This window comes from Vicugna pacos, chromosome 3 (genome assembly GCF_048564905.1).
Source record: "Vicugna pacos chromosome 3, VicPac4, whole genome shotgun sequence".
NCBI classification, from domain to species: Eukaryota; Metazoa; Chordata; class Mammalia; order Artiodactyla; family Camelidae; genus Vicugna; species Vicugna pacos.
The window spans coordinates 97,360,379-97,384,512 of NC_132989.1; the positions used below are offsets into that span (position 1 = coordinate 97,360,379).

Here is a 24,134-nt window from a genome sequence, read left to right on the forward strand (position 1 = left end):
AAAATCCTATTCCTAATAAAGAGCCCTCCTGTTTTAACCATGGGTTATTTCCTGCGAATCTGTCAGACAAATGGCTGCTTTGTGTGAAAATTATTAGCACGCTTCCTCATTTGTTCTATGGCAGATTTTAAATTGGCAGTTACTTTTTTCTCCATGTACTTAATAGCATAGCAGATAAATGAAGTTTTGAATTTGATTTTGGGGGACTGTCTGGCAAGTGTTGCTCATTTCTGAGAAGTTAAACACACTTGATTTATGGAAGCATTAGAGCATCAATCTGCTTCCTTGTCACCCGGGCCCATATCTTGTATGTTCCAGCCCAAGGTCTGAAGTCAGGTGACTATGCAGTGTGCCAGGTGGCAGAGGAAGAGGAATCAGTATGTTGGGATGTATCTCTACTGAAAGGGTTTGAGGAATTTTCTTTGACCATTCGCAACCCTACAATTGTGACTATTCCACCGTAGCCAGAAAGAGAGTGTATTTAACCACATGGGGATGGAGGAAACAGATGAAAGCATACCTTACAGCAGTGGGCACACTTTGATGGTGGTGCATTTTCTCAGCCAGGACTGTAATGATAGATCATTGATGGAAGGATTGAGAGGGTGAAGAAAGATGCTCTTTATCCCCATGGCAACCACAGATCTCTTTAGCCCTCTGGGAGCCCCTGGTTGCCCTTTTCTCAGAATTCATATATTCATTCAAAAAGCCTGTTGGGAGCATCTGTGCTTTGCCTGGCACCATGCTAGATGCTTGGGACACAATGGTGACAGTCTAATGGAAAGGATAGACAGAATGAATAAGAATTGTTTCACATTTCAAGTTCCCATTATGGAAACAGAAGGAGATGAGATAAATAACAAGAATAGGTATCCTTTGGATAAAGTATTCAAGGAAGGCCTCATGGAGGAGGTGACATTTAATCTAAGCCTAACGGAAGAGCAGTAGCAGGTAATGCAAAGGGTGGCGGCAAGAAGATTCAGGACATAAGGACCACAGGACATATTGTCGATGCAGGTATAATGAGGGGAAGGGGCTTAGAAGCGCAAGGGTCAGCGTTCATGCCGCCTACCTTGGGTCCCCACTTGAGTGTGGGCAGTGACAAGATAGGCCAGGGCAGGACTGGCCATGAGAAACTAGGATACAGAGGCCAGATGAGCTAAAGGGACACTGATGGCACTAGCATTCTACACAGACTGCAGACCAAGTCTTGGAAGCTATAGTTATGCTTAAATAAAGTCTTTCTAGGTGGGGGGTGGAGGAGGTTCCAAAATCCAAGAGGTCAGAGAATTAACAAAAGTACTCCATAACAGACCACATCAGCTCTTGTTTTAGGTGACCTGTGTGCATCTGTGTTTATCATGATCTTAAGGAAATCAACAGCCTGCATGTGAGCCTGCCCTTTACTGAGAGCAGAATGCAGGGGCTGCTGCACAAGCGGGGGGCACTTGGGACGAGGGGCGGGAGGAGGCCTCTGTAAGGGCTTGCAGTGCGTTGCTGCTGAGAAAACCCTAGTGATGGAGGCAGTTGATGGCGGCTGTAGGAAGAAGGCTGATGGGCGATGTTGCTGTGGGGGGAACCATGTGGGTGAGGACAAGGAAAGGGTTTGTCCGCTCCCAGAATCAAACCATTGAGAAGTTATTTAGTTTATTTTCCTAATAGAGGCCCTTCCCTTGTAAAAGGATTACCTATCCTGCATTCAGAGTCAGGGAGAAAACAGGTTTTCTGAGGGTTCTGAGGGAGAATTGGATGTGGCGGAGCAGAGAGCTCCCCCATGGGCAGTTCTGTTTGCTGCAAACGAATACAGGCACCAGAGGGAATGGTGGCCCACCAAGCCAGACCCTATGCCAGCATCACCCCAACCCTCCCTCCCCCACCCCCACCCCAGCATCTGTAATCTTCACGACACCCCTGCAGGCATGGTTTTTATCCCAGGTTACAGGTGTGATAGCTGAGGCTCAGACCATTTCTGCAACTTGCTCAAGGGCTCATCATCTTGGGGAGCTGCTTGAGTGACCCTCTCTTCATGACTAGAAGCCTGGAACTTCGTGATGCTTTGTGAAACCCCTGGGAATCAGGGCATCGATGGCCTGATGCCAAGGACTCAGGTGTCCCCTTTTCTCTCACTCTCCTTACAGTGCTCCAGAAACTGCAGCGGGGGCTTCCAGATCCGGGAGATTCAGTGTGTGGACAGCCGGGACCACCGGAGCCTGAGGCCCTTTCACTGCCAGTTCCTGGCTGGCATTCCTCCTCCACTGAGCATGAGCTGTAATCCGGAGCCCTGCGGGGAGTGGCAGGTGGAGCCCTGGAGCCAGGTAGGGCCCCTAGTACACCATCCCCGCAACCAGGCCAACCTGCATCCCTGTGTCCGTGCGAGTCTGGAAGTCAGGGAGGACCCCTCGTGCGTTCTGCCAGGGACTGGCCTCCGTTCAATGACCTGACACTCTGCTGGGGGTGCTGAACATGTCCAGCAACTTGAAGGCTGTGTCATGTGGTTTAAACTGTGATTGTTCAATGTTTTATCACAGCCTAGTCTCCCAATAAATATACTGGGGAATTGGGATCCCTGCTGGAGAAATGTACATGGACCACCATGATGAGAGCCATTTAGGACTGAGGCTCACAGGCCTCTCCGGGGCTTCTGCAGTTAGGCTGTGGGTAATGGTCAGCTCATTTCCACACAAGGTATAATTTCATAGCTCCACTTCCCAGTTAAATGCCCAGATCCTTGTTTGCACAAATAAAAAGAGGAGTCTGTGTGTGTGTGTGTGTGTCCTGTTTTGTGAAGGCCAAGGCTCTGCTGGGTCTTTGTCCTACTTTACTACATGAAAACAAGTTACTGTTCTTTGAAGTATAATGGTTTCATTTGCCAATAGGTGAGTGTCTCAATGGTGAAAAAAAAGTACCCCCAATTATATCCATGCATGGTAGAAAGAAGAGCATAAAAAAGAACCCAGCATATTTTGAGTGTGTCTGTGCACTGGACATTTTACCTGCAATATTTGTTTTAACTTTTGCAACAGCCTTGATGGTAGGCCTTATTAATATCATTTTATAGGGAAGAGATGGAGACTCAGAGGTTAAAAAACTTACATGAGGTCACACGGTGAGAGAATAAATGGTGGAGTATCAATCCAAGCATAATGCCGACTCCAATGCCTGGCCTCCTGCTACTGTAGACTTCAGTCCAGTAGACGTGGCGCAAAGAGTGAGCTGAGGGGAAAGAGTCGGTCAATAGCTCTTTGGGGAGAACTTACCCTGTGTCAGGGAAGGGAAGGGGTGTAGAGTTTGTGTCCAACCCTGGAAGACTCAGGCCCCCAGCTACTTACTGTCTATTGGGTCAGGCAGCCATGCCGATTCCTGACGCCCTGGGCCAATACCTGGTGTTTCCTGGGGCAACCACTGCCCCCTGTTTCTCCTCCTTCCCCTGTCCGGCTCTGGAGGACATAAAGTGCCTGCTACTCCCATGTTCTAGACAGAGGCCTCCGAGGCCTCCAAGCTCTCCATGTTTGCTGAGCCTCGTGGCAGCTTCCAGAAGGCTGGAATCTGCAGAGGCGCTTAGATCGCCTTGTCAGAGAAATGGCATTAGCAAGGAGCCCAAGATGAGCAATGATATCCACGCTCTGGTTTTGAGAAGGATGTATTCTTTATGCTTCCTCAGCAGCCTCTGGGAGCCCCAGTCATGAGCCTGTTCCCTGAAGGCCTCCCACCACCCTCCTTTCTCCACTGCACTATTCTGAGCAAACCACAAAGTTAGAAGACTTCCCTCTGAGGGAGCAGTAAAGATGGAAAATGCCAAGTCAGTTGAACATTCCCCTGGAAATGAAAATGTTGAGGGGCCATTTTGGGGGCTGAGCACCTTTAGGTGCTTTCCCAGAGCCATCATGATGCTGCTCTGTCTACAGAGACTAATGGATGCCCTCATAGGAATGCTCTGGGCCCCTCAGTGAATGTCTGCCAGCCCAGACTACTTGCATGGAAGATGCATTTTCAGCTGTGGGAGCATCTCCACTAGTGTGCAAACTTTAGCAAACTCTGGCATGCTCTAGCATCACGTGGAGGGTTTGTCAACATACAGCTGTCTGGACCACACCCTCACAGTGTCCAATTCAGAGGTCTGGGGAAGGGCCCGAAAATTTTGCATTTCTAGCAGATATCAGGAAGATACTGAAGTTGCTGATCTGGGGACCACACTTTGAGAACCACTGGCTTATACCATCTTTACCCTCCTTTCCTGGAGGTTACTCAGCCAGGGGGCCCTGGATCGATATGCACACATGTAGTTATGCCATAGGCTCCCAAATGTGGGGTTCCTCCCCTTCTCTCCTCATATAGGGTTAAAAACAGTGAGTAAGTGGGAAAAAAATCCAGGTTGGCTCTCAAAGTTGGAATACTGTGAAAGCAATAGATTGGTTCTTTTATTGAGCAGAAAATGTTAATTTCATGTAATTTCCCTGTTTTCCATGGTTACCACCACATACATAGTGCTGGATGGGATAGGCCTGATGTTGGCAATCATAATAATTGTTTTGTTGTTACCATATCATAATTAAGATTTTTCAAAGTACTTTTCAATGTACTCAAAAGTATTTTTCAAAAATTTTTAGTGAGTTATTTAATTTCCTTCTAGAAACCTCAGTAAAATGAGACAATATATATTAAAAAAAATCATTCTAGTGAGCCAAAACCTGACACATTTTAGAATTGTATTTCTTCAGAAATCCAACTTGTCATGTCGAATTTATTTTGTGAGCATTACAGCAGTGCATCAGACCCTTAGAAAACCTATCAATTTCACTATTCTGAATAGGGACAAATTTAATTCTAAAACTTTGTGTAGTGGGGAAGAAGATTGAATCCCATTTTTCACAGGAGATGAACAAAATTGTATTGCAAAGCCTTCAAGGCTGCCAGAGCTAGTCAGAATAAAAACATCTACGTTTTACATCTGGTTTCTAGACACTCATGCCAGAAGGCAAAAGTCAGATAACGAAATGTCCCTTCTAGAATGACAACTCATTTAGGTTTTTAACCAAAATTCCTCCCGTTTGACATATTGAACTATTTAGCATCGTCTGATTTTTTGCCCTTTTCTTATCCTCAGAATTTCCTTTATCAGTCTCCCATTAATTCCTATTTCACCACTGTTTTTGTATCTCCTGTTGGTTTACACATACACACACACATACACATATATATTATATATAGGTATATACATATACACCTATATATATACATACACACACACACATACATACATATATATATGGTTATTTTAAATTAATGATCTGTTAACTTCAAATTCATTCTAATAACCCTGAATTTTATATCCCCCCCATGTTTAATGTTTTTGACATCATATTTGCTGTCTTGTGTGTGTGTGTGTCCTGTAATCACTTATTGTGGATATAGAGGATTTTACTATTTTTGTCTTTTAACCTTCTTACTAGCTTAAAAGTGGTTGAACTACTGTCTTCACTGGATGTTTGCCTTCAACAATGAGATTTTTTTCTTTTGTACATTTTTATATTTCTAGTTATGGTCTTTTATTTTCTACTTAGAGAAGTCCCTTTAACATTTCTTGTAAAGCTGGTTTAGTGTTGCGCTTGTCTGTGAAATTCGTTCTCTCTCCCGCAGATCTGAATGGAAGCCTTGCCAGGTGGCGTATTCTTGGCTGTAGGCCTTTCCTTTCATCACCTTGAATGTACCCTCTCACTCTGCTCTGGCCTGCAGAGTTTCTGCTGAATAGTCAGCTGGTAGCCTTACGGAGTTCCCTTGTGTATAACTAGTTGCATTTCCCTCGCTGATGTTAAGATGCTCTTTTTCTTTAATTTTTGTCATTTTAATTACAGTGTGTCTTAGTGTTCATCTTGTCTGGGACTGCCTGTGCTTCCAGGAATAAATGTTTGTTTCCTTTCCCAGGTTAGAGCAGTTTTCAACCATTATTTCTTTTAATAGATTCTCTCTCTTCTCCTTCTGGGATCCCTATAATGCAAGTTTTGGTATGCTTGATATTGTCTCAGAGTTCTCTTTAACTATCCTCATTTCTTAAAATTCTTTTTTCTTTTCAGCTTGGGTGATTTCTACTACTCTACCATTCACTGTTGTATTCCTCAGTGTCACCTAATCTACTGTTGATTCTTTCTAGGGGATCCTATTTCAGTTATATATTCTTCACCTGTTTGGTTCTCCTTTATATTTTCTAACTCTTTGTTGAAATTCTCTCCTGAGCTTATTGAGCATTTTTATGATCTGGACCTTGAACTTTCTAGCAGGTAGATCTTTGTCTTGTTCCTTCATTTGGAACATACTCCTCTGTCTCCTAATTTTGCCTAATTCCTTGTGTTTATTTTCATGGATTAGGAAGTTGGTTACATTTCCCAATCTTGCCGAAGTGGCCTTATGCAGGAGATGTCCGGTGGGGCAGCAGCATGCTCCCCCGTGGTCACTGGAACTATACGCTCTAGGGGTTCCCCCTATGTGGGCTGCATGGCTTTTCTATTGTGATGGGACCGACTACTGTGGGAGCTCTGGTAGGTGGGGCTCTTCCTGGTCTGGTTGACTCCCAGGCCCTGCCCCATGTGGTGGCTGCTGGCATGCTGATGGGCACGGCCAGCTCACAGCATGGCTGGCTGCATGGCCTGGAGATCCCAGAGCTGTTGTTGGCCCACTGGCGGGCAGGACCAGGTCCCAGTGTTGCTGGCTGTGTGCCCTGAGGGGTCCAGGTCTGGTGCTTGCCTGCTGGTGGGAGGGCTGAGTCCTGGGGCTTATTTCACTGCTGTTGTTTGAAATGACTGAGTGGTCATTGAAAGGAACCTGGCACAGGTGGTATAGATTCCAACATAGATACTAATATTCTCAATAACAAGGTACACAACAAAAATAGTAGTAAAAAATATAAAGAAAATTCTGTTGAGATTTTCTGTCTTCTTGAGTTCTTTGTTAAAAAATTGATAATAGCTGTTTTGACTATCTGAAGTCTTTATTTTCACATACTTTGGAGAAAAACATCTAAATACACATGGTTTTGAAGACACTAGGAGCACATGTTATAGTGAACAGATGAAGCTGCCTAGATTTGGAGTTAAGGTATCTGGGCCTGCTTGTTGCTGCCAGCTTTGTGATGTACTGGGATAAGCCAGGTCTCATCCCAGGTAACCCTGAGCCAGTGAGCACCAAACAGATTTTTTTTATCCCTACTTGAAATAATTTATTCAGCTGTCATGGAAATCTCTACCCTAAGAAGAAATTATGTTTTATACTATATACATCTGTCTCTTTAGAACTTAACAATATGTCATAGTAAAAATAATTGCTTGTTCCAGACTTACCTGAAACATTCATTTTCTTATTTCTTAAAAAAAAATAACTCTTTAAATAATTAGCAGGAAAGGGGATAGAATACAAATGGAACTAGGGATAAACTGTCAAGTATGTTTTTAAATAAAGTAGACATTTGTTCAGCATCTACTGAATACCCACATCTACCAGGTCAATGTCAGGTGCTGAAGATACCAAGAAAAAAGACATGCCCCCTACCCATAGGGAGATCATATCTGGAAAAAAATAATTCTTCCCTTATCTCTGAAAATGATACCATGTGATTTTTAACCTGACCTTGTCCCTATTGTGGACCAGTGTTCCAGGTCCTGTGGAGGTGGGGTTCAGGAGAGAGGAGTGACCTGTCCAGGAGGCCTCTGTGACTGGACGAAGAGGCCCACGTCTACCGCGCCCTGCAACGGGCACCCTTGCTGTCACTGGGCCACTGGGAACTGGGACCTGGTAAGAGTCAGTTACAGTCTCTTTAATTTATTTTAGTCTTTTTAAAAAATAGCATTTGTTTTCATTTGATTTTAGAAGTCATATTTAATCCCTGTAAAGGTTTAATGTATCCATTGATTTGAAGTGTGTCTCTACATATTTCAGTTTTATATTTTACTCTTCTGCCCTCTAATACCTCTAAGTGTGCTAAAAATTGACCCATAGCTGACCTGGTGGTCAGTGTTAACAGTCCTGAGTTCGGAAGAGAAAAAGATCAAATCCTTCCAAAAGAGAAAAGATCAAATACCAAAAACTATCCCAGAGGCTCAAAGTCTAAGGAAAGGTGATTTTAAGCCCTCACATCTTGGATCCTCTGGCTTTTTCTAGAACAAATAGGAGTTGCCTATGCCCTGAAACTTGAGGCTTAGCACGATTTAGTGAGTTTCAGGTCTCTTGTCAACCTGCAGGTCAGTTTGCTGGATGGCCAACACATCCGATGGAAAGACAGACAAAATAATTCAACAGTAAATGAGGGAAATATTAATAATTTTTACAAAGTGTATTTATTATAGAAATAAGACCATCAGTGACACTGAAACTAAAGAAATTCTCCCATAGGGAGGTTCTGCCATCACTCTGACTTGTTTTATCCTAGGTTCTCTAGAAAATAAAGACTTGAGGCAAAATCTAATATTTTATTAGGAAATACAATGCCAGGGAATTAGGAGTGATTGAAAAGAGGAAGGAGCAGGGAAGAGGGGAATCAAGTATGAGGTGGTGCGTTACCAGGCTGACGACTTTTCTTGACTCACCACTGCTGGGTGTCGAGAGCAAGTGATTGCTCTGGAAAGAAGGTCTTTTAAAAGCTATCTGAACTACTTCCTCTTAGACCAGTTTGTCCAAAGACAGGAAGATAGGTGATTGTCTACTGGCTCCTGTCTCCCAGGATTAGGTAAAAAATCTCCCCTTAGAAGGCTAGCATCCCCCATCATCCTGGGTTATTCATGTGTGGGCAGGTCCCACTGTGTCTTGCATCTTATTGGCAACGAGAAAACCCAGAAGCTGGAGGTGAGGGACACATAACATGGGCACGAGGTGCAGGCCAGTGGGTTATGCTTCTGTGAAGTTGGTTACCACCTCAGCTAGGCCCATCAAAGGCCAACAGCTGGGAGACAGGGCAGTCAAGAGGATCTGATGCACTATCCCCTCAACTGTTAATATCTTTTAAAGTAATTTGCTCTTGTGTATTTTGATGATTAAAATTATAACACAGGCCAGTGAAGTATTTTGTCAAACTTCATGTCCCCAGATATTTTTAGGTTGCTCTGTTCTTGGTAATTTTCACTGCTATTGCTGTGCAGTTGTACCTGCGTGGCCATGATCACTTTGAAGGCTGGCATGTACTCTTGAAAAAGGCTCCTGCTGGTGCATCTGACTCAAGGTTGTGTTGGTCTCTGAACACTACCCTACTCAAATCCAGGAAGAACAAGATGACTTGTTATTGCTAAAGGAACATTGTGCATTAATTAGGCTGCAACAAATAAAAAATACATATTTTACTATTTTATAGCCTGAAAAAATGCCTAGTAGACAATGAAGAATGACATCAATCATTCTCTTAGACAGACAGGACCCATAGTATTTTCTATGAATGCCCTGTTTTCATTGGCATCTAATGCTGATTCATGATGAGTTGCTGAAAGAGATTGTGGTGTTCAGGCAAGCTTCTGGTTATGCATCTTACTAAGTTGTCCGCCAGGGCCGATACCCTGTTTTCACCCTACCCCATGCTTCATGGGAACAACAGAAAATGTCATCCAGTTGTACTTTTCATAAGAAGATTATTTAATTTCCATTTAGGCACCTTACAATATCTCCCTTGGAAATTTACTTTATTTTCTATTTATTAGTAGTTCAGTTATTCTGAAACCAGTTTTCCTCCTCCGTCTTTGATTTCACAACCTGAAAAGATTGTGCTCAACAAATAAAGATGTGTTTCTGGAGTAGGCACTTCATAAATACCCCGGGGCCCTGTGTAACAATTATAAGCATCACTAATCAAATCAAGTGTGACCATCAGAAAAGAAAATCTGATCCAATGTGAACTGTCATGGAAATGTTATTAATGTGAGCCCACTCAGGGACACAAAATTCCATAGATTAAAAACTATAGATGAACATTTTTAAGTCTTACCGTCAGTTCCCTGAGACTCTTATCATTTATTGTACCTTATCATTCATTGTAAAGGAAAGTTGGTAATGCAGTTTTCTTTCTGGCAGGAATGATGATGATATCGCAGTAAATATGACAGTAGTAATGATGTGTGAAGCATACTGAGCTCTTAGGGTACATGCTGAGAAGAAATTGTCAAAAAAACACCATCACTTTTCTGAAAGGATGCAGGCTGCTCCTCCTTTTGACATTTAGATATCACTAAGGTTGTAAATTGTGAAGTTTTGTGTGCTACTTCAGCCAAATTTCCAGTGTATTTCTTCAGGTATAGCCATCTGTGTGAAGTTAGAACAGGAAGTGTTAAAATCAGCGAGAAACTTAAAATACATAAACTGACCCAGAAATTCTACCTTTAATCATTTAACTTACAGATAAGCATCAGATGTAACTCTAGATGACTGTAAAGAATGCTCATGGCCATGCTGTTTGTATAGCAATTTCTGAAAATAATCAAAACTTCTGTTGATGGAGGAACTGGATAATTTATTAATATATTATAGTACAGACCTTTTAAGAATGAGGTAGACCCATATTTCTGAGATGTAAAAATTTCCAACAGAAGTTCAAAATTTCCTTAGAGGGAGGTAGAAGTAGCCGCCTCTTGGAGGTGGACATGAGTTAAAGTTTCCTTGGAAGAGCTATGTATTAAGAATCCATCCACTGTGCATATCAAAGAATAGGGGACAGTGGAGGTGGCTAACACCTGCCAAGCCAGCCTTTGGAATTGCCCTTGACCTATTTTTAAGTGAAAAGGACAAGTTATAGAATTCAAGTAAGACATATGGATGGATTGAACATATGCATTTGCCTCTGTTCCCAGAATTTCATTAAATAGGCAGGAGATTTAAAAAAAAAATAACTGAAAGTGGAACAAACCCACAAAGAAGAGGATTAGAGACAAGAGCAAAGAGAGGAGGGTGGTCAATAAAATTTTGGCAGCTGGAAGCATTCCTTAACCAAACTTAAAATCGACTTAGCATGCCAAAGAAAGCTAAAAACTGTCCACAGCGGAGATTTCCAGGCACCTCTGAAGGCAGAGGTGAGGGTGAAGGAAAGTGGGAGTTGGGTGAAAGTTTATAAGAGAAGCAGTTGGATCTTTAGAACCTTTCCTCCATCCTGACCATAGCCTGGAGGTTTTCTCTTTGGAGAAGTAAACCAAGAGAGACCTTGGAATCAGGCACAGTTGGTGGAGGTGAAAGGGCTCATCTCACCGGGGATTAAGTGATGAAAATACACACAGTAAGTAGTGTCATGTCCCCAGCCCCAGCCCCAACCGAGCTCTATAAAAGCAGAGGACCAGCTTAGCCTCAAGAGGAAAAAACTGCATATAAAACAAACATGAAGCTCCTTTTCCTGATCACCTTATGTAAAGCCATGTCTCAATAACTGCCACCCATGGAACTTACAACCAGCTCATCAGTGCCTCATCTGAAATCTAAATAGATAGCCTAGGATTTCTGGTCAGGTGAGGAAACTGTTTTGGGGGTTCAGTTCTGCACAAAGAATTCTTTTTTATTTTTATTGTATACAAAGAAGTGAAACTGGGCATTAAGAAAGGTACCTTCTCATGAGGATCACACATAAAAATGCACGTGAAGACCTGTTGAGAGATCTGTGTTTACGCACATGAAATCTATATGCATGAACAGTATGTGCACAAGCCTAAATTCACTCGAGTACAGAGTAGTGCAAAGACTGTTAGATTTTGCTTCTGCTCCCCCTTCGGTATGAACTTGGGTCTCAATTTCCTCAGTTGTAAGACTTAAGTGCCAGATTTTTTTCTTTTAATTCTAATTTCCTGTATTTCTAAACCCATGTGCAAAACCAATTATAAAATAAACCAATAAATTTAAAAAAAAAAAAAGGTACCTTCTCTCTAAAATTCCAAACTCACAGCATTACCACAATTAACAAAACCCAAATTAGCAACTATGCTTCCTGCTTAATCATCCAGTTACAACTCCTGCAACTTCTTAGTCACAAGTTAGTTTAATTAGCTCATAAGTGCACAGGCAGTGCTCTCTCTGCTTATTTTTGTGCTTGGCTTGGAATTAGCTCTTCCATCTCAGTCTGCCCTGACCAAGGAGGTCTGCGGGACTTCGGCACCCAGGACGAGCCCAGGCTTCTTCCATCAGACCCTCAGAAGCAGAAAACAGGGAACGAAGTCATGTATTCTTTAACTAAAAACCTTATTTTACAGAGGAAGAGAGAGAGAGGTGGAGTGAGACCCAGGGCAATACGCAGTCAGTGAAAAAGCCCAAGTCCCCCTGAGCGCTGGCCCGGTGCCCTTTACCCCACGCTGGCTTGATTCATTTCCCTCGTTCTTCTCTCTGTCCCCCGTCATGCTTTGATTGACTCAGGGTCAGTTGCGTTTTTACCTTTTTCTTGTCCATCTCCAAGGAGAATTCGATGTGCATTCACTGAATAAAATTACCTTTAGGTTTAATCAGAGTAATCTCTGACTTTATAAAATAAACACGAAGTTCCATGCTGCTCACCTTGCTCTAGACTTTATGAAGAGTTGAGTGAAATAAGCGATGGACTGTAAGAAAAATTTGATGTTTTCCTCCTGTTCCATACTGGAGTTTTGTGGGAAACAGGGTTTAATAGCAGTATTCTGAGTTTCAGTGCTGTCCGAGTGTAGGTATTATTTTTAGTCTAATAATCTTGGTGACCAATAATATTTCCAATGAAATATTTTGGGCCTAATGATTCTTCCAGAATTTGCCATGCAGAAGTCTTTTTCAGCCCCTCAATCAATCAATGAGTATTTACTGAAAGCTCAGGCTGTGTTTAGCACACTTATCTAATTGGCATGCAGGATGAAGAAAGAGGAATTGATTTCTGCCTTATATAATCAAAATTGGATTGTGATTATATAAGATGAGGTTAATAGTAGTAGAACATGAAATAGAATGTAAATTACAAGAGTCTATGTGGTTCACAATAGCCAGAAGGTGGAAGCAACCCAAGTGTCTATCAGTGGGTGAAAGGATAAAGGAAATGCAATATCTACATACGTGGAATATTATTCCACCTTAAAGAAGAAATTCTGGCACATGCTCTAATGTGGAGGAAACTTGAAGACATTAAGCTAATTGAAATAAGCAAGTCACAAAAGGACAAGTATTGTAAGATTTCACTTATATGATGTCGCTCCAATAGTCAAATTCATAGAGACAAAAAAATAGAATGGTGGTTGCCAGGGGCTGGGGCAGTGTGAGTTGGGGGTAGAGATGAGGTGTTCTTATTTCATGGGTATAAAATTTCAGTTTGGGAAGATAAAAAAGTCCTAGGGATGGATGGTGGTAATGATTAAAGAACAGAATGAATGTATTTAAGGCACTGAACCGTAAGCTGAAAAATGATTAAAATAGTAAATCTTATGTTTTATACATTTTACTGCAATAGAAATGATTTTTTTAAAAGAACGTGTATATAGTAAGTTCAGACACATTCAGAATCATCTTACATAAGCTGCTTTCACAGGCCAGAGAATCTCCCTTCTGTTTCCAAGCAGCCACATCATGACATGACTTGAGTCTTGTCTGTTAGCTGGTTGGAGACTGCACATGGTGCCCTGGGTCCATCCAGACTCTCTGCATGCCGTCTTGGTTTTCCTCTCCCACTTCCCCTTTTTATCCTCTCTCAGCTTTCTTTGTAGCCCTGTCCTGTCTCCCCACATCTGAGTCCTAGCCTCAAATCAAAACTAGTTCAGAGAAACTGGACTGCTGAGGCATTAGAGCCCAGGTATGATGGGTTTGTTTTTTTTTTCCATTTTGCTTGTGAGTCAGCCTCAGTCCACATTCTTCAGAGAACTGAATACTAAATTAAGCCAGATTCAGTTCACACGCTCTATCGTATAAACCCTTCCTAAATTCACATCTCCAAATTATGAGTGCCTTTATTCTATGACTCCTTCAGAAAGAGTTCTACTAATTGAAACTTTCCCCTTCTTGACTGCATAGGGGTTAGCGGGATTCTGCTGGCGCTCCCCTGGTGATCCTGGGGAAGGATCCTGACCCTCCCCCCTCACCCCTCTCTTCCAGTGCACTGCTTCCTGCGGAGGTGGCTTTCAGAAGAGGACTGTCCAGTGTGTTTCCTCAGAGAACAATAAAACTGAAGGCCAAAACCGATGCCTGTGTGATCACGAACCCAGACCACCAGAATTCAAAAAATGCAACCAGCAGGCTTGCCAGAAGAATGCTGGTAGGTGAATGGCTTTGCTCGATGGGGACAGAGCTTTTTGTAAATAAGTTATTGTCCTGCATGGCTGGATTTGTGGGTAGTTTTTTGTTCCCTTTCCTGAGCAGAGCATCTTAATGCTGAAGAGGCCAGCCAGCTCCCCTGGGAGCTGTCTGTCTGATTTGGTGAAGTTTGACGCTAATTCCTTGAGGAAGTAGCACATCAGTGCTCCTCTCAAAGCACGTTCGTGCTGACCTCATCCCGCATAGATGAGAAACAGAATCACTTCTATTTATTCAAAGATTCCTGAGAAAAATTCCAGCCTTTCTCAGGAACTCAGTCAAGTACTGAATGGCCCTTTCTGTCAGCCGAGCAGCACTGTCTGAAGTCAGGTTCCCCGGAAATGGATTCTGAAGTGAAAATTTGCGTGCAAGGGATTCATTAAGGAAGGGGTCCCCTGGAGGACCACTGAGGGCGTGGGGAAAGTGAGACAGAGAAGCGGCCAGGCTGCCATTTCAGGCACAGTCCCAGCTTCAGCCGGGCCCCCAGGGAAGCTCCAGGGTGAAAGGTAAAATTCAGGGTTGTCTGCTTCTGAGGCCAGTGAGGTGGATGTTCCTACGCCCGCGCTCGTCAGCCATCAGCCCACGGCTACTGCCAGGGAGAGTGAATTTGCAGGTATTTAAGGCTCTCCACCAGTGGTGGCCTTCTTCCAGAGGTCCTTGAGGGTGAGTGGCAGTGAAACCAGTGGTCTGTTAATTGGCTGCTCACTGGCCTCCAAGCACTGAGGGCTGGCATTCCACAGAGGCTGCTGTTAGAGCGCACATGCCAGGAGGGCTTTCCCTAGGGGTGGTTTATTTACAAATCCTGTATTTACTCGACAGATGTTGGAGGGGGCACTTACAATGTGTTAAACATAATGTCAGACAGGGAAGAAAACCGCCCACCGCGAGACCCTGATAAGGGCGGTAAAGATGTTACGGGAGTACTCGGGGAGGGTGTCAGATGTAAACTGGGGAGAGCGGGGAGGGCCTCCGGAGGAAGTGAAGGACGAGTAGAGAAGTCAGGTGAGAGGTATCTGGAGCAGCTTTCAGTGTCTGCTGTAGCCAGGAACAAGAGAAGTCTAACTCAAGTACGAAGTTCAAGGGGAGCTGGGAAGCAGTAGGGCCAGAGGGATAAGCTGGAGCTAGAGGGTACAGAGCCTCATCAAGCATGCTGATGAGTTTGGACTTTATCCCCAGGGCAGAAGGGAGCCATTGAAGTATTCCAGACAGGGGAGTGCAGGTGAGAAAGTCATGCTGGCTGCAGAGTGGAAGACAGAAGGAAAAGAGCAAAATGGGAAGAGACCCAAAGTGAGAAGGAAAGAAATCAAAGAACAGAGCAGAAATAGAGACTAATAAGACAACAGACCTTTTCTGCCAGCCTTCCAGTCTTTCTCATCAACAGCTGCTCTGTAAATTGTTGTAATTTTGGTAAGCTGTGGGAAGAGGTGGGCTCAGGGTCTTCCTACTCTGTCTTGCCCACCCCCCAGCAGACTTCCTACTGAAAGATACTCTTCCAGATGAATAGGTTTCATTCATTTATTCAGCAGATATTATTGATCAGAAGGTATGTCTCAGACAAGTGCTAAAAACTGAGGATACAGAAATGAGTTTGACCCAGTCCCTGGCCTCAAGGAACCTGAAGTCTTACAGAAACTTTATTTGCCAACAATATTGAAATTATTTTTCAACTTTTGTGGGCAAAATAGTATCCTTCAACCTAGACATAGCGGAAAGCTAGGGAACAAGCTTATACTGTCCCTTTATTTTTTTTTTACATTTTTTTTATTGAGTAATAGTCATTTTACAATGTTGTGTCAAGTTTATACTGTCCCTTTAAATCTTGACATGTGGTTTATACTGAACAGGCAGAGGACGTCCTCCCCAAGCTGCCCCTGATTAGAAGCATTGTGTGTGCTTCGGCTGGAATCCAGTTGGCTGATGAACACAGCCAGCCTTCATTGTTTTACGATAATGAGGAGAACTGGTGCAGTTAAGCCCTGCCTTGATGTTGGGCTCACAGTCATTGTCTAAATGAGCTGCTAAACATAGGCCTGGAACACAGGCTCCCAATATAGGTCACCGCTATCCTCCACTCTCCCTCCCAGTTTCCTACTTTCAAACAGGAGGACCCTAGGATCCACATGTGCCTGGGGCTCTAGAGAATCACTGAACAACAGGGCTCATGATCTCATGATTCCCAAGATCAGACCAGGCTTGGCTGAGCCTCTTTGGGTCATGTAGGTGTTGACCTAACCTACAAGTGAGGGCCCTGGGTTGAGCAAATGAAGATATTCTGGGTGAGGAAGACCTGTCCATGTGGTCCCTTCCTTGCTCATCACCAACTCAAGAGGTTCATTCTCTTGGTGGCAGAGCTTTAGAGGCACTGAAGCAACATTCAAATTCCAACACCACCATCTATATTCTAGCTGTGTGATGTTCAGCCAGTTCCTAAGCCTCTCTGGTACCTCAGCTTTAAAAGGAGAAGAATAGACATACCTATACATAAATGTCTCTGAGGATTAAATGAGATAGTATGTGTCAAACTCATTGCCTAGTATGTGTTCAGTGCTTAATAAATTGTTACCTAAGTTATTATTATGTGGGGAGGAGTGCATTAATTTCCTAGGGCTACAGCAAACTACCAGAAGCTTAAAACAATAGAAACGTATTCTCACAGTTCTGGAGGCCAGAAGTTCAAAATCAAAGCTCTTGGTAGGGCCAGGCTCTCAGCTCCTGGTGGTTACTGGCTTTCCTTGGCTTATCACTACGTAACTCCAATCTCTGCCTCCATCATCATGGTCATCTTCCTCTGTTTGTGTCTTCATGTGGCTCTCTCTTGACTGTATATGTCCATCTCTTCTCTCTTTATAAGGATGTTGAATTAGGGCCCACTCTACTCCAGTATGGCCGTATCTTAATTTACATCATAATTACATCTGCAAAGAAGTATTTACAAATAAAGTCATAGGCACAGGCACCAATGATTAGGACTTCAACTTTGTGATGGATGCTTAAACTTTAGAGGATACAATTCAACATGTAACAGGGTTAAAGACTTTGGAAGCCTCTAAGAGGCCTTTTTATAATGGCAGACACTCTTGAGAGGGGTCACACTTCAGCTCTTAGTGGAAAAAGCTCGCATACCATTTTACAGAAGAGTGCAAGATGGAACATAGTGCTGTGTTGTCGCGAATGTTACAGCAATAATACAAGTTTGGAGATTGAGACAGAGGGAGTCTATGCGGTCTAACATGGCCCACAAAAACCTTTGTGGAGAGAAGGAATGGAAGCTGAGCTTTCATACTTTCTCTGTCTCCTCCCTTTCTTGAAGTAGCCTCAGCATGGCAGGGAGGATGTGGGGCAAAGAGCTACCCAAGAGGCCTTCTCCATCCACCATCCACAAGTGCTTTAGGAGAGGCTGGCTAAGAAGTCAGAGCATTCCTGTGATGGTGGACCCTGTTCCAAAGCCAGCAGCCCAGGAAGGATCCTTGCCTTGTTCTGAACAGCAGCCTGCATGATGCATGGCCCCGGCCCTATGGAGAACACCTGCTGCTCTAGTGGGAACATGGCAGACGAAGAGCTCGAATTCCTGTTCCACAGTAGGACATCTTGGCAGAAATATGTACTCCTAACATGTCAGGTCGTATACAGAAGTATCCTGTGTGCTCGAGAGACACTGATATAATAGATTCAAGAAGAGGCTTGAAGAAGAAAAGAATCCACAATGAAGAGGTTTGGGATTCTAAGAGCATTATATGTTACCTGGTCCCAAGAGCACTTGAAACTTGCAAACCAAATGGAATTCTGACAGCTAACAAAGACACTTATTTCTTCTTGAAAAAGCAAAGTGCAATCAAGAGAACGATGAGTTCTAAAGAGCTAGAAAGCATTTTTCGCCTTCATGACCTGAAGGTGAAAAATACAGTGAGAGGCAGAAATACCATCACAAATTTCGGTAAAGAGGATATCACCTCAATTTCTACTTTTACTGACAGTTCAACTTACAAAGGACAGCAGCCCATTTGTGAAGGAGTTTTTCTTCCGGACCGTTCAAATCTTTTCTGAAAGGAGAAAGAAAATCAGCTTGAGCTCTGAGAGGCACTCAAGCAAAGTTTGAAACAGTTTCACTTTTTATGAAAGAAAAATCTGTCGTCTGGGTCTTACTGAATTCCTTCCAGACCAGGAGTACGTGGGCCAGTGCAGTCTGAGCACCAGCCAAAGAACATGCGAGGGTGGTCCTTGAGAAATCTAGTCTAATTCCCCGCTTCATGTGTGGGGAAAGGAGGGCCAAAATGACTAAGGGACTTACTTGCCCAGAGTTAGAGAAGAAGGAGGGTTAGACCCTAAGTAATGAGTTGTATCCTCACTGTGGGGACTACTTGTGTATGTCTTGTGCCTTCATCTACAGGGCACATTTCTCAAGGGCAGTGACCATGTTGTATACACCTGCATCCTTTGCTTGAAAGCATTGGTTAGTCGGCTGACTGACCGCTTGGTGTTCCAAATGATAACGATTGATTAAAACATGAGCTTTCAAGTTGAAACTGCCTGTGTTCAGAGCTGACGGTGCCACTTACCAGCTAGATAATGATGTGCAAGTTCTTAACCTCTGTAGGTTTTACATTCCTCATTTGTAAAATAAAGTACAGCTGTATGTCCCTAATAGTTACTGCTGTGAAGATTAAATGGAATGATGCCTGTAAAACATTGCCTTCAGCTACCGCATACCAACGCTACATTGCAGAACACCTCTAAACTCAGGGCTTTAAAACCACAAGCATGAATTTCTTGCTCAGCAGCCACCGGGCAGCTGAAGTTCAGCTGATCTACTTGGCTCTGCTTGGCCTGGGCTGCAAGCTGTAGGTTGGATCTAGGTCTGCTCTGTGTGTCTGTCATCCTGTGTGTCCAGTGGCTGCTTGGGCCACATTCTTCTAACGGTGATGACAGCGGCTCGTCAGGGCTGCCTCACCCTCCTGCACATGCCAAGGCTCCTCAGGGATCATATCTGTTAACATCCCATTGTCTAAAGCAAGTCTCAGGGCTGAACCCAAAGTCCAGGATTGGGGAAGGATTCACCACCTGGTGGCTGTGGCAAGGCTGGGAACGCGTAACGTTGCTACACAGGACTGAATGGCAGGAGATGTCAGCTGTTGTTATGAATTCTTAGTAGCCATATCAAGTCTTCCATTAATAGAAGTTGTGCTCATTAACTTGCAAAAGGATCACCTTTATTTCTTTTTTTTTTTTCTCCCACAGATTTACTTTGCACCAAGGACAAGTTATCAGCCGGTTTCTGCCAGACATTAAAAACCATGAAGAAGTGTTCTGTGCCCACCGTGAGGGCTCAGTGCTGCCTCTCGTGTTCTCAGACACACACCGCCCACACTGAACGGCCGAGAAAGCGGCAGATGCTCAAAAACCCCAAAGCCCCCTAAGTCCAGAAGGAAGCCACTGTCCACCATGGACTGCTGCAGCCTGCTGACCATGACCTGTTCTAGCCCCAGGGACCACTTCATTGAGGTTTTACTTGTGTATTTCAGGTTCAAGCTTGGCTCAGAATGAAACCCATTGTTCCTTTAGCCACAAAATGTCCCTCGCAGGAGGCATGGCTCTGTAATACATACTGCTCCTCGATAGGCAGGTGAGGTACCCAGGAGAAACGTGCATCTCCTGGGATCATCTCCTGGGAAAGGTGTCAAGTTAGGCAAGTCTGTGAAATGAGGTCTTTTTTCCCTCCCTTAAAGATAAAAATCAGAGAGACCAGATTTTTCCCAGACTACCTCAAGAGTGTCAGGAAGCAGAGCCACACTTATCCAAGGAACAAATAATCTTATTAATTGGTGAAATCATCCTTTTTTTTTTGCCTCCCTACTTGGGGCAGCTGCTATTTAAAATGTTATTGGAGAGCTTTTAGGGACAATCTTTCAGTTCATCCAGGCAGGGGACCACTTTTTTTCACCCAGTGTCCAACTGGACAGGAAGAGAAAGTGCTGGCTATACCCTCAGTCTGTCCCTAATCCCTGTGGACTCCACATCTGGGCTGTTTGGCTCCCATGCCTACCTGGAGACACTCAGAGAGGAGGAAATGGGCAGGCACTGTAGGATTTAGGAAACCTAAGGGATTTAAGTTACTTATAAGGAAGGCATTTTTGACTTAGGGATAATTTCTACGAAAACTCTTAAAAAGCAAATGAACATAAATCCAGGAAGGAAACATGTTTTTTCTTCCCACTTCCCTGGCAGATAATCCATTTCTTTGCAGAAGTGCAAATGAGTCTTCCCATCTGACTCTCCCTTCTCGAGCATCTTCCCTGCCTGAGTCATCAGCTCAGGGTGACATGTCTTTTCATTACCAAGGGGTTTACACAGGACAACTCTACAGCCACATCCATGGCTGCAACCCACCCCCCGTCAGCCCCAGCCTGCCCTCAGGTTGGAAAATGGAGCTCTAGATTAAAATATTTCCAAGAACCAGGTAAATGGTATTAAGTACAAAAACTTAGTGCAAAGTTCTAGTCTCAGGAAAAGATGCCCTACTTTCTAGCACACCCAGTAGTTACTTGCAAGGATCTGCTTTCTTGCAGAGAACAGGTGAGTCAGGGGGTCCAAAAAAGTGAAATAAAAGTTAGAATGCTTATTCTGAATGTTCCCGTCACCCATCAGGAGGCAAAGTAGGCTGTGGTCTCAAGTTCAAGGTGAATTTTCCTGGTTTCTAAGCAGAGGTATACACATGAACTGAAGCTGGAAAATGAGCTGGGAGCCCGGGCGTTGGTGGGGGTGCTAGCGGGATGCATTGCAGAATGAAGCTTCCAGGGAAGGAAGACCTCACACCCGGTTCTTGGCAGAGGTCGAGACAGCATGTCTTCAGACTGGTGCCCAGGTACAGTTAGCATTGAGCACAGTGTCCCACACCTCCCTTGAATTATCCGTTCTATCCATTCAGCAGAATGGTGCTATTGGAAAATGGTGCTAATATCTAGATGGTGGCAGGACTAATATAAACAGATAAGTAGATGTACAAGCGGGCAAGTCCATATACATCTTGTGTTAAATGCGTAATGGTGTTGCTGGCCAATGCCACTTCTGCTAGGATTCCAGAGGCTTAAACGTTTTATATTATGTGCTTTTTTTTCCCCAAGCCATTACTGTGTATTATTCTGATAAATTCCTGTGGAAAATAAGACACTGGGGTTGGGATGAAATTTGAGATAGACCAGAAACAGGAGGAAAGTAGAAATGTTTATCAAACCCAGGGAATTTATTTCTAGGTAATAATTACTTGTTCTTGTATTCTCTGTTTTTAAATATAAACATTGCCGGCTGATGGCAGTCTCTGGTGAAATAACAGGCTTAGAGAGAAGGTGTTTAAACTGTCAGTGATGGGAGTGGAAGAGAACCTGATTTTTTTTTCCTGATGAGGAAATTGGCAGAGACTGTCCCTGAAGCGTAGTGGAGGCTTTCAGGGGGATTCATTTGTAAGCCGGATGGTCTAACTTACCCTGGTGCTCTGCTCTCCCAGGCTTATGCATGTCATCAGAGACCTAGATCTGATCAGTCTTACAGAACTCAGGAACAAACCCAGATTCCTACTGACCTCAACAAACTAAACTGGGCCAGGTTTCCCAATATGCAAAATGTTATTTATGACCCACAGGGCAAAGATGGTAGAAACGGAAGGAGGGTCTGGCGAGGTGCTCCATTCTAGGCCTTTCTCTAGTTTCTCAAAAGGCAGAACAGTGGCCCCTAATCCTGCATCATGGACATTCACTTCCCGTATTGAGGCTGTGTTGTGAGACAGTTGTGTGACATCTGTCATTCTAGACCCCAGGATGAAGATAGCGCTGGCTACTAGAGTCATCTGACATGGTTGATGCCTTGTCAGGTCCCTGTGCCTGAGAAAAGAGGGGCCTTACATTAACAGGGAGACTCTGAAGACAAGAACCTAGATGGTGTCTCACCATTTTTGGGTGCTCGCGAGGGTCAGTATGAAGTAGCCTTGTTGGTGTTTTCATACATGGGCTCCTTTCCTCCCACTTAGAACAAGCAAGTGAGAAGTGTGGCGAGAAACACTGGATACACGTCTACCGTGAACCACAGAGGGCCGCCACAGGGCCTGGTGCTTCAACACATGAAGGTTCTCAAACCCAGTTTGGTTTACACTGCCTTTCATGCTGGTAGAGGTAGCTCTTCTCTGAACCGTATGGGTTAATTTAATTCTTCAACACTGAAGTATAATCCAGCACACTATGAGAAAACAATATTTCAAGAGACTAAATCGTGATTACTTTTGTAAAACAGGAAGTCATTTTGTGATACAAGCAATTGCCTCTCTGTCGGAATGACTTATTTTAATGTTGGGTTTTCTTAAACAAGAGTGCACCTCCGTCCAGTCTGACACCCAAGTCTCTACTTGGTGGTGTCATCCCAGTGTGATGCTTTCGGATGTTTAGTGAATGTTTTTGATAACCCTCAAGTTTCTGGAACACAATTTGAGGGATTTATGTTGCTTCAGATCATAATTTCCCAATCAATTGGTTAAAATCCTCCAAACTCTGAAAGCAACACATTGCTACCCCAGAGATGACAGGTCATAGCTCTTCTTTCTGACTTTAGGATCAAGCCCCTGGGAACAGTGAATCAGTGCATAGTGACTCATTTTCAAGAGACAGATGACATGAACTATCTGGTGCTACAACTTAGCCAACATAATTGATGCTACTATTTTTTTTATGCTACTCCTTTTTTTTTGTATTGCTAATTCAAATATTGTTAGTAGTATTTTATGTCATTAAAAAAAAAAAACACATGGTTGGGGAAGCACAATTTTACCTGTCACTGTCCCCCAGAGTGGTTGCATGATGTGCATGGCCTGATCCGTTGCCCTCCCTGCATCTCTGTGCTGCTTCGCCAGGCCCAACCTCCTTAAGGGGTACCTCAGGGGGTACCTCGGTATTTAAAACCAGACTGTAACCATAGCCTGTCATTGTGTGGCATCAATAAATGGCTAGCCTCACTGATGTTTCCATGTGATTCATTTACCCTCTGCTGCGAGACTCCCACCACCCACCAGAGGAACCCTGGAATTGAGCAACCTGGGGGACGATGCTATCAATTCCTTCCTCCCTGACTCCTTGCAGAAGCCCTTCTTCTCCACCTCTAGATCCAGAAATCACTAGATGAGACACATCCCAGGTGAGGCAGAACTTAGGTCTCTTCTCAAGAATCATTGTGCAACAGCTGACACCATCCACCATGTGATAATCTGAAGTGATACCTGAAGCCCTCCACCATTCCAGACCCCCATGTACTCAGACTTGGAGCTCACAGCATAACCTGGTCCCCCCACCTAGCCAAAGTGTAAAGACATAATGCTCAGGGGAAAGTAGTAGTAATGATGAAGAGGAATTCGCTTTGGAAATCCAATCCTTTTTCACAGCATAGTAAGTGTAACCAGCAGTTGTAGCGTTTAGACAGACGGACATGGAATCCACTCGCATGGAGTGAGCAAAAGCACCAAGGCGGGAGGAGTGAGGCGTGCACGGTGGCCCCTAGAATGTTTGAGGGCATGAACAGGGGTGGTAGGAATCTGGTTTGGGTTAAGAAGATACCACAGAGGGCCATGAAGCTCTGTCTCTGTTTGTACCTTGAAAATGCTTCTGTGACCACTGGGGAACTCTTTATCTTCCAAGGCTCAGCTCAAATACTGTTTCCCTGAGGAGCCTACACTAACCCTGCCAGAGAGACTGGGGCACTTCTCTGCCCCTCCTTCACTGTGTCCATTTTCCTCTAGAAAGGGGTTCTTATTTGGGGACAGTTTTGTCCCCTCCTACTCAGAAGCCAAGGAGGCTGCTAAACTTCCTACAGGACCGTCCCTCCCATCAACAAAGAATTGTCTGGCTCAAAATGTCAATAGT

At 43.9% G+C, this 24,134-nt stretch overlaps 1 protein-coding gene across 1 annotated transcript in view; it reads left to right on the forward strand.

Moving 5' to 3' along the window:
- Nucleotides 1–23,233, forward strand: part of ADAMTS12 (ADAM metallopeptidase with thrombospondin type 1 motif 12) — a 288,416-nt gene extending 265,183 nt beyond the window's left edge. The window contains exons 21-24 of the mRNA XM_015235450.2: nt 2,139–2,315; nt 7,639–7,782; nt 14,044–14,203; nt 19,477–23,233. Of these exons, the coding sequence (XP_015090936.1) occupies nt 2,139–2,315; nt 7,639–7,782; nt 14,044–14,203; nt 19,477–19,655 (660 nt within the window). The 3' untranslated portion in view covers nt 19,656–23,233. The remainder of the gene's footprint in view (nt 1–2,138; nt 2,316–7,638; nt 7,783–14,043; nt 14,204–19,476) is intronic.
- Nucleotides 23,234–24,134: the final 901 nt, after the last annotated feature.